The sequence below is a fragment of the Phaethon lepturus genome, unplaced genomic scaffold (genome assembly GCF_000687285.1).
Source record: "Phaethon lepturus isolate BGI_N335 unplaced genomic scaffold, ASM68728v1 scaffold15485, whole genome shotgun sequence".
Lineage (NCBI taxonomy): Eukaryota > Metazoa > Chordata > Aves > Phaethontiformes > Phaethontidae > Phaethon > Phaethon lepturus.
The window spans coordinates 55,699-70,803 of record NW_010541346.1 but is presented as its reverse complement, the minus strand read 5'-3'; the positions used below and the strand labels follow the sequence as shown (position 1 = coordinate 70,803).

Below are 15,105 nucleotides of genomic sequence, written 5' to 3'. Positions count from 1 at the left end.
GGTTCATGAAGTTACCTGAACAGAGCGGTGGAATTACAGCCCTGTCATGCAACAGTTAGCTTTTCAAACATCCGTGAATCTGCATTTTTTTCCCCTGCATCTTTTCTTCTCCCTGTATACTCAGTCAGCCTCTCAACCCACTCTCCTGTTTTTCCTCATACCTCCTCTCCTTTCTTCAGGTGAAATACCACTCCCACCTGATTTTGGAATGCAAATTAGTTTTTCAAAGGCCACCTGATTCTGAAAGTGGTCTGTTTTTCTAAGAGCTTTTTCACAGTGGGTGCGAATGTACTGGTGAAGTCATCTAACATCTTTACAGCCTCCCAGAAAATTATGCCAATGACATTCTGAGCAAGAGCAATATTTTAAAGAAAACTAACAAAAGACTCTGAATCCATGGGAACATTTTCACATACCGTTACCAAAGGCAGCTGTTAATGTTATTGCCGGTAGTCTACTTTTGGCTGCACAGTCTATCCAAGTCCTGCCAATGACATGCCAAGATGCCTCAGCTGACCTTCATCATCTTCAGGACCAAAGACATCTTTATAAGGACATGCGGTCACCTCTTTGCTATCTAAGTGGACTTGGGAGATGAGATAGCCTGTTTAGCAGGAGACCCAGGTGGCATAATAATTCCTGGGAAAATCCTGGAGATTGATGTTCCAAAGGCAGCCAGCTCAACTCCAGTTAAATGAGCTAGCCAGGGCACACGGCCCAAAATATGGCTCTTGCAGAACCAGCTCATGTGTGTCTGTACCACGCTACTCCCACCTGCTCAGATAGCATGTTGCTGAAATCCCAGGAGTTAATTCAGGTGCCTTTGTGCCCATGGAACAATTTACTCACAGATCAGGTTAGTGGAACAGGGCGGGGGGGAAATTGAGTTTTCAACTTAACCCAAAAATAAAACCCCAAAAAACCCACGAGAACTTACTACCTTATGGCCTTCTGAAGACATGAGTTCACTGAGCCTGAGTCTGTGTTTTACATCTCTACACTGGACTCCCCAAATCTTCAAACCAGCAGATTAAAGATTAATATTTTTAATAATAAATCTCAACAACAGTCAAGGAGTACAGTCTGATGAGCACAGGCCCATAATATCCACTTACTACTGCATTTTTATTCTAAAATACTGATTGCGAAGAGACTGAAAATAAAAATCCCATCAACATATATGGCTTATGGTTATCATTACACTGATTAGTTGTTTTCATTTGAGATTTTTGGATATGATTCCCAGTTCCAGCACATAAAATTTTCCATTGAAAGCAGATTTTGGCATTCTTTGCATGAGATACAGTGGTTAGTGTTAACATGCAACCAAAAATTTTATGCAGGCAAATAAACTTACTTCCTTTTCTTTGGGCTCACTTCCAAAACACTGGTTTTAATATATGATGTACAAATGTCCCATAACACTGCTTTATATTAAAAGCATGAGCCAGAAATGTCTTATGAGAACACTTCTTAGGTCAGTATTTTTCATTTGTTATTATTATTCATGCCTACATACCTATATGGAAATATAGAATCACCTACAACATACATAATTTCTTCAGAGTAAAATACTTCAGGATCAAAATTTAGCACGTCCTACTAAATGGCGTGAACATACTCAGAAAGATTTATTCACTTGACTCCTCTTACGAACATCAGTTGCAGAAACATTTTGACCTACTCAAACAACTGAACATGGTAAAAAAAGAACATATGATAGCACAAAGCTGCATCTGCTGAATTTTTTCAGTTAGCACATGTGGATGGACGTTCTTAAGCATCTCAGTGAAGCCAGGCATTCAGATAATGTACAAATCAAAGCCAATCTATCTCACACACTGGAATATACTACACTTTCAATTCTGGCAAATCTGTGTTTTACTACTGTTTTAGAAACAGACTTTCTTCTCCCTCTTCTCTTTGTGAACAAATACACACATCTCACTTCCTTTATAGGATCATTAATGCACTACAACCAGGAGCGTGACTTCAATTTATAGATGAAACAGTATTAGAAGCTCATCCTACCGGCAATCTACTTTGGTTACAAGCCCCATGAAGCTGCGAAGGACTCCTAATCCACCAGGAGGTGGTTGGCTTGCACTGAAGGCCCACGATGATTTAACTATGAATGGTTGGCTTCACTTAGTACATGGATACGCTCCTTGAGGAGCGCTGTAGACATACCTATGCTGTAATAGAGACACCTCTTTGCCAGTGATAATGGCACTTCAAAAAAAAAAAAAGCAATAATATAAGATCCACTCCAAAACTTAAATTGTGCGAAATGTGGGCTTCTCCATTTATCTCTGTTACATAAAAATATTCAAATCTGTGGGTACTACCTACACCTGTTGTAAGTATAACTTAAGACCAAAATAATTTTCACATATATTGAAAAACAAATGGCATTATTACTGTAAGTTTCAATTTCTGTTGGGGTTTGTTTGGTTTTTGTGGGTTTGGCAGAGTTTGGTTGGTTGGTTTTTTTACCTGAACCGCTGTAAGACGATGACGAAGGCGTTCGCCTTGAAAAGCTTTTCACGGCAAGACTCTGACCTCGCTGTTTCCGTCTCCAAGCTGTCCGGCATTTGGAGTCTATGCTTTGCTTGATTCGATACCAGTCAGATTCTGTGATTCCAAATTTATAAAATAGGTGACCTGTAATGAGAGAGAAACAAAAAGGGCTGAAAATTAGCATAAATTCCTATTTTGAGGCAAACGCTAAGATGACAGACACCGTCATGCACACAGGGTAAACAAAGCAGCTCTGAAAATTTTATAACCGTCCTCATGCTTGACACTGCCTAAAGGAATACAATGACATTACAAAAAATGCCAGAGCTCTACAGTGGTGTGATTCCAACAGCTATACACAAAATGAAGTAATCATACATATACACAGTTATGTATTTTAAAATGTCAGCAGTCTATGAAATTTCCTGATCTACACTTCTATCCATGGAAACTGCACTATTACATTCAAGATGTGCAACACTGACCAACATAAGAATCCAGCACTCCAAAGCCAAAATTGGATAAAGCTTTATTTATCACTGATAGTGCCCCACAATACGTCTGCTAAGTAGGAAGACGTAAAAAGCTCTATATAAAAAAAAAAAAAACTCTTGTAAAGCTCAGTTCACAATTCATCAGAATCCAATAAAAATGCAATACAAAATTATAATCTTCTGAAAAATGTTACTACTAGTCATTTAAAGAGCCACATTATGCACTTTCCAGCATTTGGTGCTAAGTTGCCAAACTGATATATAAACACAACATTGACTTGTCAGTTGAACTGAGTATTTTGAAACCAAGTCCCACTGCCAACTTAAACCAGGTTTATTATCGTGTGCAATCTCCACACCTGAAGCGGAAGCCTAGTTATACAAGAAGCAGAGGGAGCAAAAAGACTATTTCAGGTACGACAAGAAATACTTGTTTCAACGTCTGGACAAATGGCTTTAAAGCTGGGAAGGAAACACGTTGTGCATTGTCAGCTGTTTCCAGGTCCTCCTCATATTGCTACAGACTTCTACTGTAAGCCTTAGAGTGGTTTGTTAAAGAATCAACAGTTGAAAGCATTTGACTGTATGTGAAGATAGATTTATAATCTTCATGGCTGCAGAAAAAACACTTGAAAAAGCAAACCCGAAGGTTCAAAATCCATGAATTAAAATAGAACTATCTGAACGTGTAACATCTAAAACTTCAGTACTTCTCAACTTTTCAGATTTAGATGTGCAATATTGCATTTAAAACTCAATTCAAAGCTGTAATATATGCCTTTACTCAACATGACTATGCTTGAAGGACCTCTTAAAATTCTTATGTTCCTTTTGGTATCAGTTTCTTTCCACACCCTGCAAAAGAAAATAAGCTTTTCAACCTACTGGGTTTACAATCTTGCTCTCAGATAGGATCCTGATCCCGTGAAGTACCTGCTTAAGCTGTTGTATAGTCCTACAAAACAGGATAGGATCTGCTCCTGTAAGACAAATTATTTCAAGCCTACAGCCACAAAATTCTAGGTTTGCACAAACTAAGAGCTTCGTACTTTGTATTATAAATGAGCCAAGAGTCCTCAGAAACTGAAATTTGCAGGTTACTGATCTAACATAGTCAAGCAGAGTACTGTATCTCTTAAGTCATCATCATAATTTTTAAACACATTGTTTTCTGATGCTCTGAATTATTTTATTACAGATCTGTTCTAAAAACAATTTGAAATAAAGTAGAGAACATACAGGAGGAAAACACTGGCATCAAAAAGCCAATTCAAAAGCCCCCCCGATTTCTCACTGGCAATTGACAGTCAGCACGTTCCTTAGAGATGCCTTTACAACCTTTACATTATGTCTCCAAAAAGGGGGTGGGAGTAGGAATGGAGGAAAATCGACTGAAATTATCAACTGCTGCTGTGCAACAGTTTCCTTTCCATAGGTGTCAGCAAAAGGAAAGCACATTCTGTACTGTAAATACTGAGACCACATTTCTCAGTGTAATCTATTACTAATATGTGCTACACAGAAAAATGGGTTTATAAATGCTTGCAGTAATGTCCAATAAAAATAGTTATGCTTTAACTCTTTATACGACTTCAGCTGTCAGTACATACAAAAGTACTTGTGTAGTCCTACAGAAAACACAGTCATATGCTCTGTGGTTATTTTGAAAAAATGTCCATATTTCATTCATAAATGCATTTTAATGACTTTCACGTTCTATGCTGCTCTGTTTAGAGAAGTGACTGAAGCAACTGCAGGTCAAAGAAAACTCTCACAGAAAAGCAGTCTAGCTAGGAAATTTAACCATTACAGTATAATCCATGGGATACTGCAGGATGTCACTTAACTCAAAGAGAAATCAAAAGCAATATAAATTATTTGGGACAAGATGGTCTCAGGTGCAGTGAGCTGTTCAAACTAGGAGACCCAAGACCTATAGGTCAAGAGCTTGAGAAAGATTATGGGTGCCAAAGCTGCGATACAAAATGTCCCAGAAATTGCCTTATTGAGGGAAGACAGGAAAAGACCTACTTACTGATCACAGAAGATATCATTTAATCAAGGCGATAAGGCATGGCCATGAAATACTGGACAGAGAGACCACAACCTTCATGGAGAGAACGTGACTACAGAGGAAAGTATGGCACACAGATAACAAGCTAAACAGCGTAGGGTCAAAGAAGATTTTAGGCTACAGACCTAAAACATCAGGCACAGATTTTCAAAGCCAGGCGTGCTTATTTTTTTTCCCTTACTCATGAAATTCCTACTTAACTGTTACAGCAGGCAAAGGCGTAAAACTGCTATAGACGAAACGCCCACTGTTTGCACAGATTTTTACCATAACTGCACACTCAGTCACAGTAACTGCCTGTGCAAATTAGACATGAAAAATTAGCCCTTAAGTACAAAGATAGTTGATATCAAGGTTAAATGAATTTCAGATGTATAAATCTATCCAGTTGTTATTACAATCTAAAATGTTATTCTACGAACAGGTCTTTAGCAACCACATTTCATAACAGTCCACCAATGACTGAAGAAAAATCTAATGCTAACGACAGTGGAGGATTTCTTAAGTAGATAAAAAGTTCACCATAACATTAGAAATAGGATTTACCTGTAGTAGAGAGATACATCCCAAAAACATGTGTAAACAATATTAGAAAACTGAAGCGTGCTGACTTTCTGTTCTCTGTCCATAAATGATCACGTGCAGGAGTGCTTTCAGCTGTCTCATTCTGAGTATGTCAAATACCAAAAGAAGTTAGAAAGGCAGCACTAAAGCAAGATACTGCAAATGAGACATTTAACTTGGGGAAGTCCATATTAGAAAAGACAGAAATACTTCAGTGAGAAGGGATTTGACTTCTTCGGAACATTTGCTAGTCAAAAGCAGCATGAAACATTGTAATTTGTAGGCAGCACAGTATCTATGAGCCACATAACAACCCTGCTAAAAACACATTAAAAATACATTCAGCAATATAATTCAGCACTTTGGCAAAAAGACGAAACTATTTTGGAAGACAGACACACTTATACAAGAAGAATGAAGTAAAGGATTCTGATCATCTAAGGCTGGCTGACTGTTTTTAGCTATCTTTTTATTTAGGAGAATCGATGGCTGCCGGTAACATTCAAAACAAAGGATGTGCTTGTTTTTAAACATTAAGGGCCCAAAGTTTGCTTTCTTTGGGAACCTCACTTCCTAAACAAAGCTTTCTATGAAAACACACCAGAGACTTAACACAGTTATTTAATAAATTGCAAGAGTTTGAGCCATCTCTATAGACCATATAGACCATATATTTCTATAGACATATTAGCAGCAGCTTGGGAGACAAGAAGGTCTGCACAACAAATTCGGAGAGATACGGGCTATTCTGAAATGCGCAAAGAGGAAATCACTTGGGTTTGCAAGCAAGATCCAAAACTGAAATCTTACCAAGCAAAAGCATAGGAGGAAAGCATGTGTGCATCAGGAAAATTAAAGAAGTCAGCTTTAAAAGCCAACAGGTGCATCTTACTAAGGTTTGCCATCCAGATCCTAGATTAGAAACACAGCACATTTTTGCCGAAGTTCCAATAAAACTAAAAAGACGACTGACACAACAAGTTCTAGAATGCTTCGTATGCACCGCAAAAGAAATTTGTGGTTCAAAGGGAAAAAAAAAAGCTTGGAAATGCAGTGATGATGATCGGGTACAAACACAAAGATCGTCAGCAATGATGTCTTAAATGACCACATATTCCCAAACTTTTGGGGCATGTAATGTACAAAATAGGGGGAGAAAGGGTTGGTTTTTTTTAAAATCAGGGATAATTAGAAAGAAAGAAAAACCCATAAGACAATGTTCCTGAGAAAGTAATCCTCTCTTTCTTAAAGGTCAGAAGTCAGTCAGCAGACGAAACAATCCACATAAAACATTAAACTGTAAAGAAATTTAATTAAGAACAAATTGAGGAGGAAGAGAAGACATTTACAATATCAAAACCAGACATGAAATATTCCATCTTGATGCCGCATTCTAAATCAGCCTCCGAAAAAACAAATTTCATGTCAATAGCTTGCATTTGGACATTGCTAAGTTGTGCTGCTTCCTGTTCTCCATGAATACCAGATTTCTTTAGAAAATTGAAAGGTAAATCATTATTTTCATGGACTTGGCAGAGTTCCTTTTGCTGCTGCTTATACTGAGATGGCACAGACTTTCCCTCTGTTGTTGTTACATTTTGAAAGATTAGGGAAAGTGTTACCCCCAGAGAATCTAACAGCCACATGGTATAAAATAAAGATATAGTTGCATTACGTCTGTAATCCAAACAGATTTGGTTAACTGTTCCTTCCATTTCCAAATTCAACATCATTTTTAAACTCTAGAGAAAAAGCAACCGGATGTAATATTCAAAACTGAAATGATTAAACTTACGAATAGAATCTTTTTTTTAATTGACAAGAATATGATGAATATTATGAAAAACAAGGGCTTCAGATTCTGCCTGCACAGAGTCATGAAGAGGGGCGATTATTTGGGGGTTTGGCTAACAAAATGCATTTTTTCACAGAAGGGTCATACATTTGGAGTTTTTATTAAACGAATAGCGTATGACAACAAAATCTGCTGTACTAAATATTGGAACAGGGAAGGAAAAAAATTAAGCACCTCTGAAGTTACTTCTTGCGCCTTCAGGCTTCAATTCTTCAAAAGTAATTATGCTCATGCATTCACCATATTGAAACAATTTTCAAAAGAGTAATTGTTTACTCATTTGACAGCTGGGAGGGGGGAGTATGATCTCTACAGCTGGGAGGCAGCTTGCCTCTCCAAAATTCAGAATTGTTTAGGGTTGGGCAAAGGGATGCAGGAGGGGAGGGCAACATGGTCCTCAGTCAGGGAAAACTCGCCCGGTACAGCCGGTGGGATGGCAGAACCTTGGCAGCTTCTCCAGCGTCACATGCTTGGGAGCGTCAGTCATGTCACCAGATAATCCCTTTCCGTAACACTGTTCTCATCCACAGGCTAAACAACATCCAAAAAAAGAGATGGGGGGGGTGTTAAAAGCACGGAGAGAGGGAAGAGAGAAGGAAAAAACTCAGCTACCAAGCAATTACTCTGCTTTCCATTTTATTTCTACGGTCCCTTTGTTTGACTATTACATTCATACCTTTCCAACAGCTAGAAATTTATAGACTACTAGAGACTAGAGTGTGCACACTTTAGAGTGCAAACTATATTCAGGGGGTACTTACAGACAGCCTCAAGTACAACTGCAAACCTATTCTATTATGCATACCTAAAGAATGATTTACTAAACCTGGGTCAGTAACCAGAAGATCTTAAACAGTCAAATATTAAAATCAAACACTATAAACGTTCTCAAAATCTGAACTTTTTTTAGGAAATTTTCAACTGTCAGTTTTTTTAAGAAAAGAAACACCCTCTTTTCCTAGGTACAGAATATATGGTTAAATAGGATTTCTGTAAGTAAGAATCCACAGAAAACAGATTATTTTATTGTACTCTTCAACTAAGTTATAATATATATTATATAATATATAATTATATATATATAAAAACCTCAAAAGTCCATGTTAATCAGATCCCTTTCCACCTGGACAATAGGAACTCAAGTCTGTACTAGAGATCATATGGAGTCTTAGCTTGGATAATTCTATGACAAAATGCATAATTGCTAATTTTACAACTGCTTTACAAAAAATGCCCAGAAATCGTTTGCCTACAGTAACAAATTACATCTGTCATGACAAGAGATTAAGAAAATTCAAATATCACTATGAACACAATTTAAAAACACAGGCATGTTCGAGGAAACACTCCAGATGTGAAAAACGTCAGTGAGGTCAGTGGTCTTAAGTGTGAGCATGTGATTAAACAATTTAGGGAATAAGGACTAACTTTAAGGACACCAAAAACTGTTTTTTTTCAGGAGTGTATTGCTCATACTGCATAATTCTCCTGGCTTCCAGGTGCCATAATGATGTCAGTGTTATATAAATACACATGTCAGCACATTAAAGAACCAACTCTATACATTGTATTTTCAGACCTTTTACAGGAGAACTGGAACAGAAGTGAGACTGTGCACATAAATTTCTGCAGACTGAACTGACACCAGCCTATCGGCGCCCCATTCCTACTCTGCAAAAACCCAGTAACACGGGTCTTACAACTACCCAGACACCATCTGCCCCAAATTACGACTACTACAAAATTCCCCGAGTTCAAGAATGGGATGGGTTGAGGTAACATCCTATCACTCATTGCTGGCCCTTTAGAATTAAAATCTCCTTTCTAATATACATGGAATCAGCATGAGGATGTTTTAGCCATTTCAAGAAAACTAACAATTTAAAGCAATGTTTTCTCATCTCAGCTCCTAAAATAAGCCAAGTTCAAATCTGTATCGTAGAAATACTTTCTGGGATCAAAGTGTGCATTTTGATGCACCAGCACCAAAGAAAGCCGCGGGAGGTGTTAAACTGCAACCAGTAACTATTTATGAAATGCTAATTACGCTCCTTCGACAATCTGCTGATCACAATTCTATGCAAATAGAACACTAAACCATTTGGAAGAACAGGCAAGAAAGTTTCCCCTCAATAAAGTGAAATTACTCTATCATGTGAGGAAACATTTCAGAAACCAACTTGTTTTAAATATCTACCAAATAGTGTAAAAAGTGTTTGCACATATAAGCTTGTGTCTCAATTAATAGAATTAAGTGAAAGTGAATTATTCACTGCCTCAATCATAACAACTTTGTCAATCTGAAGCTGCAGCTCTGATGATTTAGTGGATGCAGACAGATGGCTGTAACCTCATTCACTTTTCGCATTTATCTCAAGCATACCAGATCAAAAGCCTACTGCAAGAGACCATTCACCTTATACAAGTGATTGCTAGAATTCTTTCTGCTTCGGGTAAAATATGTGGTCCCCAGCATCCAGATAGTTTTTGGTTTGTTTGTTTGTTTGTTAAAATTATGAGAAAGCATTACAACCCAAAAGGCATGATGTTTCTCCTTCTCTGTTCTTGCTCTCTAGAAACATGGACAGAATATCTTGTATTTTAAAAGATTTAAAATATTTTGAAACCAAATGTTACACAAGAAAAGGCAGCACCTTCTTGATGCTTTAATGCAGATCTGGCTCAGATTTCATTCTGGTAACATACTGTTCCTCAAAAGAAATAATAACTGTCTTAGAATCGTCAGAATATTTAACATCTAATTTTATTTTATTAAAAGTTAATTTGTCAGAATTAATATTTATTAATATTTCTTTAGAATATTTGCCTGAATATTTAATTTTGAGCAGATAACAGAACGAGAGGAAATATGAAGTTAAAAATTATTTTAAATGCCCTTGTTCTACAAAGTAAAAGGACCCATAAAGGCCAACAGCACCCTAACAGAAGTTTCAAAAACAAAAATAAAATGAATTAGCATCTCCAGATTGCACCAACATATCCTCTTCCAAAACAGAAGAGCTCCTACATTCAGGCACACCTTACCACTTTCTGGAAAACCAGCCAGTCTGGTTTTATCTATTTTACCAAGAGCAGAACCTGGTTTATTTTGACGCTGCGAGAGACAGCCATAAGCGTGCGAATAATGCCATCTAGCGGAGCGTCACATTGCCCATTCTGGCAAGAAACGACAGCATTTTCCCGTGCGTGTGTACGTTTGCTCCATCTCCCACTCCCTTGCAGCACGCGCCGAGCGCTACAAAAGGTTAGCGGAACTGCGGAAGCAGCGACGCGCTGCGCGCTGGAAGCGAGCAAATTAATCCCTACAGGAGCGGAGTATTTTTGATGTTCCTGGTTGCACACTCGGATTGAAGCGAGTTCCACGCCGTGTGTTACAGCAGTGGCCGTAAGGCATTCTCGTGGGGATCTTTTGATCACTTTTCTCTGATGGTGACAGAATATCAACAGCTGCATCAACATAACTGTTTAATAACTAGAGTATAATTATCCAAAACATGAAGTGTCTAACTCAATAAATGAATCAATCAACCCCACAAGAAAATAATTCTATAAAACCTCTGACTTGGTCTAATCTGAAAAGACTTTGTGTCATCCACCACAGACTTGCCTCAGTTCACAAATTACACGAGGTACTCCGCTACAATGATACCGGACAAGTGACATACATTTGCTTCTAATTTTTTTTCTCCATAAAAAAAAAAAAAAACCACATTGCTTGCTCTGAAAAACATGTTGCAAAAAGCCAAAAAGACACAGCAAATAAAACAAGATACCTTGAAAAAAGTTCTGTGTTTCTTTTCCTCCCAAAATATACATATTCATGCAACATTCGGGTCTCAGTATGAAAGCAAAATTGCATACTTCATATAGCTGTAGCTGTACAGCTAAAAATTGCAGCAGCAGCACTCCATACAGACTGCACAAGCATTTTCATCTGAAATGGCTTTTCATGAAGATTAGGACCTAAAGACTCCAATGCTTGTTTGACTTACCCAGCCACTGACAATCTCCTTCTGAATAAAATACCTAACGTGCTCCTAATAACCATTACCTTCTTTTTGCATAATAAAAGTGTACCTATGGGATACCATGCTTTTAAGTCTTCAGTTAACTTTGCCTTTTAGTTTTGCACATTCAAAATGTCAGAGCATTCATTTATGATCACAGTCAGCAAGCAAAGATCTTGCTATTTCTTTTACTTGCTGGGAGAAACTATCCCACGAGGTTTATCAGACATCATTCTGTTTTGGAATGGAACATACCTAAGTATGTGATGTGTTTATTGCCAAAGGATCAACTTACTTTTTGAAATCAGTATCTGATGCTCAAAAACAAATGGAATCACCTAAATTTAGGCAAAAACGCTTGATCAAAATAAATTCTCCCGATCTTAAGGAGCCGCTGCCAAAAATGACCTGATGTGCGGTTATTGATAGCCACGATTTTACAGAGAAGTTGAGTAAACAGCTGTTTGTCTTTTACACAGCAGCACAATGTGATCTGACAGAACCAGCAGCAGAACCGATGGAAAAAGGAGGGTTGTTGCTTTAACCACCCCCTTCCCGAGACATCCCGTTACATAAGCCCTCGCCGCAGTGCCGCGGGAGCCCATCTGGATGGCAAACACCGCCACACGTGCCGCCAAGAAAAACTCACTTATGAATCAACAACGAAAATTTCTCCCCTTCCGAAGGAGCTTGTGGGTTTGGAACGGACTGGCACGACAGAAACCTGAACGCTGCGGGAATTTATTTACATTTTACTTGCAGTCAGCTTGAGGCATCTCCTCACTTCACTTTTTAACCCTTGTGAAATGGAGAAAAGAAAGTTCAAAGCCAGGAAAGGAAAAGCTATGCAACTTTCTGGAATTCCATTTACGATATTTTCTGAAGTCACAGCTCTCCTTGCATGCAGCAATGTGTTTTCCAGATGAATGTACATTATTTTTGCACCCATCAATCTGTGTTTGGTAGCTGAGCGGCTTTTCCTCTCAAAATGTCAGGGAATACTTTCAAATACTTTCTTAGGCTCTTCATGTCTTCTAAAAACACACTGTAGAAGTTAAATTTTGTTATTTATAGGCCTTTAATAGTAAAGAAAATATTTCTTGTCTCAAGTCCATTGAAAGTTCATTAGGATATTTTATTTATGCAGGGACTGAGCCTGAGTGATACTGGGTAACTGCCAGCCTCCTCTACAGATGGTGAGAGTAAAGCATGCTCTGCATCCTTCTGAATCAGGGCCTAAAGGAACACCACCGCTGCACACTGGAGTAACTACCCTGCAGACAGTCATAACACTGGAGGAGTTCCATGAATGGAGAGATCAGTCCAAAGAAAACAGAGATTAATACAACCATGACACAAAGAGTCCTCTATTTCACTTGTAACTTCATAGCTCAGATGGATCTGCAGTATTGATAAAGATGATCCTCGGACATCACATTCAACACATTGATTATAAATGGTCCGATACTTCTTGCCCACATCAGGGTTTGGGGCTTGTTCAAACGTATGTCATGACTTCTGAAAACCAAGCAAGACTCCCTTGATTTTCATTAGGAAAAAAACCTGCACTCATTCAACTAACTAAGTTATCATATTTCTAGCAGTAACTTCCCCAATGAGCACATCCTTCTTACAAATTACACAGCTTGCCCCTTGTTTCGTTATACACTCCTGAAGGAACATTTAAACTCACTGAGAAAATTGCTTTTATGCTCACAAACTTATCTGAATATTTTTAGCTGCCTCTCAAGAAGTGAGGACTAGCACACTTCAACACATGCTTCAAGTAAGTCTGGCCAAAGCAAAACAGTATTGACAGGATGGAACAACTGTGCATCGGCTGGAAAGAGATGGTCCAAGTGACCTAATGCATTCGTTTTCTCCTCTCTTTAGAGCCTACAAACTCACAAATGCTTGACAGCACATCACGCACAATCAAGTCACATGCAATCACAGTTGCGACTGACAGGCTAAGCAGCTGCTTATGTTCAAGAATGGGAAATTAAATTCATCGCTTGTATAATGCAAGAACAACAAGAGAAGTGTGAGAAGGAGAGGGAAAACACACTGCCAACAATTTATTTTATTTCCCAAAATTGCTGCATTTATTTCAGTTTATTAAACAGTAACTGGCCAGGAAAGTAACTGAAATAAACATAAGTGCCCAGGAAAGAAGAAAACAACAGCCAGCATTAAATTACAGTGCTTACATAAAGTCAGTAAGCAAGTGCCAGCACTGATGCCATTTATGAGAACTGCGGTGCTGAGATAAACTCAATGGGTTCTCACATTATCTTCTTGCCTAGCCTCAAAAGAGGTTATCACTTCCCTCCATGTGGCAGCATTTAATTGATTCACAAAGCAGCAGCTATTTGGAACTGAAGCCAGACTTTTGCAGCTCTGAGGAAGACAACACGTTTGCAAAAAGCAGCATCGCTGCATCACAAGGCCTTTCCCGAGGGTGCTGTACAAAAAAAAAAATTAATGCTTTTTGGATATGAGAAAAGCACAACAGAAATGCTTTCTTTCACTTCTTTCCATTTAAAGATGTGCTGAATTCTCAGATTTCACTTCTCACTCTCTCCTGCAGTTCAACACCTCTGCAAACTCTCCCTCCTCTCTTCCCAAGTTCTGCCCCTAACAACAGTCACCACTCTTCTCATGGACTTCAGAATGAACCACAATGCAGGGAGGTGGTCCACTTGGTAAGATTCAGAGAAGAAGTTTTGAATAGCACACAGCTCAGGAGAACCTGCTTCAACTCCTCCATCTACCACAGGCATGATGCTGCAGAGTTGGGCAAATTCTTGTCTACTTGTACTTAACCCTTCAAACTGTAAAATTAAGTTTGTCCTACCTCTAAGCCATGATCTGGCAGTTGAGGAGAAATGCACTACAGCATCTGGTAACACCACAGTCCTCAAAGGAACAGGCTTAAGCGAATTTTTATTTCCAAAGAGCTACAGTTCATGGTATTTGTTACTAGGAGAAGAAAATGTTGGCAAAAAGTACTTCCAGGGACCACAAGATTAGCTCATCCATGCAGATACAAACCACACAACTTCTTTTCAGACTACTATAGCTTGGAAGATTAGTTAATGTCCTATATAATGAAGAAACAGAAGCATGGGTTAAACAGAAAACATCAGAGACCCTCAACAAATTACTAGCTTGAGCACTACCACTAGCCATTCCTCTTCCCCCCAAACCTCCAGAGTATCCAGAGCATGACTGATTCTTGAGTTAACCAGTCTGTCAAGCAGGATGGACTGAAACAACAAAGAGCAATGTAATCGCAACAATCTAAGTTACAGAAATTCAATTTTTAGTGCTGATGAAATATTAAAGAGATAGGACAAAATGCCAATTTTAAAAAGTTTGAATTTTTCTTGAAGTTCTCCAATAGTCTCCTGATGGAATCCAAGGTCTAGATGGATGTCTACAATTGCTGATAACCAAGACTTGTAGCGATCTCTGCTGCATCTAGGTGTAACACTGTTTTAAAAGATTGTATATACACTATACACTGTGACAGTTAGTGACTAGTACAATATTCAGAAATGAGACACA

At 38.4% G+C, this 15,105-nt stretch overlaps 1 protein-coding gene across 6 annotated transcripts in view; it reads right to left on the bottom strand.

Annotated features, from left to right (window-relative positions):
- BANP (BTG3 associated nuclear protein) overlaps positions 1-15,105 on the bottom strand; it is a 136,853-nt gene that overhangs the window by 80,380 nt on the left and 41,368 nt on the right. For all 6 annotated transcript variants that reach the window (XM_010287714.1, XM_010287713.1, XM_010287717.1 and 3 more), the window contains one exon: positions 2,497-2,664. In XM_010287714.1, coding sequence (XP_010286016.1) covers positions 2,497-2,664 — 168 coding nt within the window. The remainder of the gene's footprint in view (positions 1-2,496; positions 2,665-15,105) is intronic.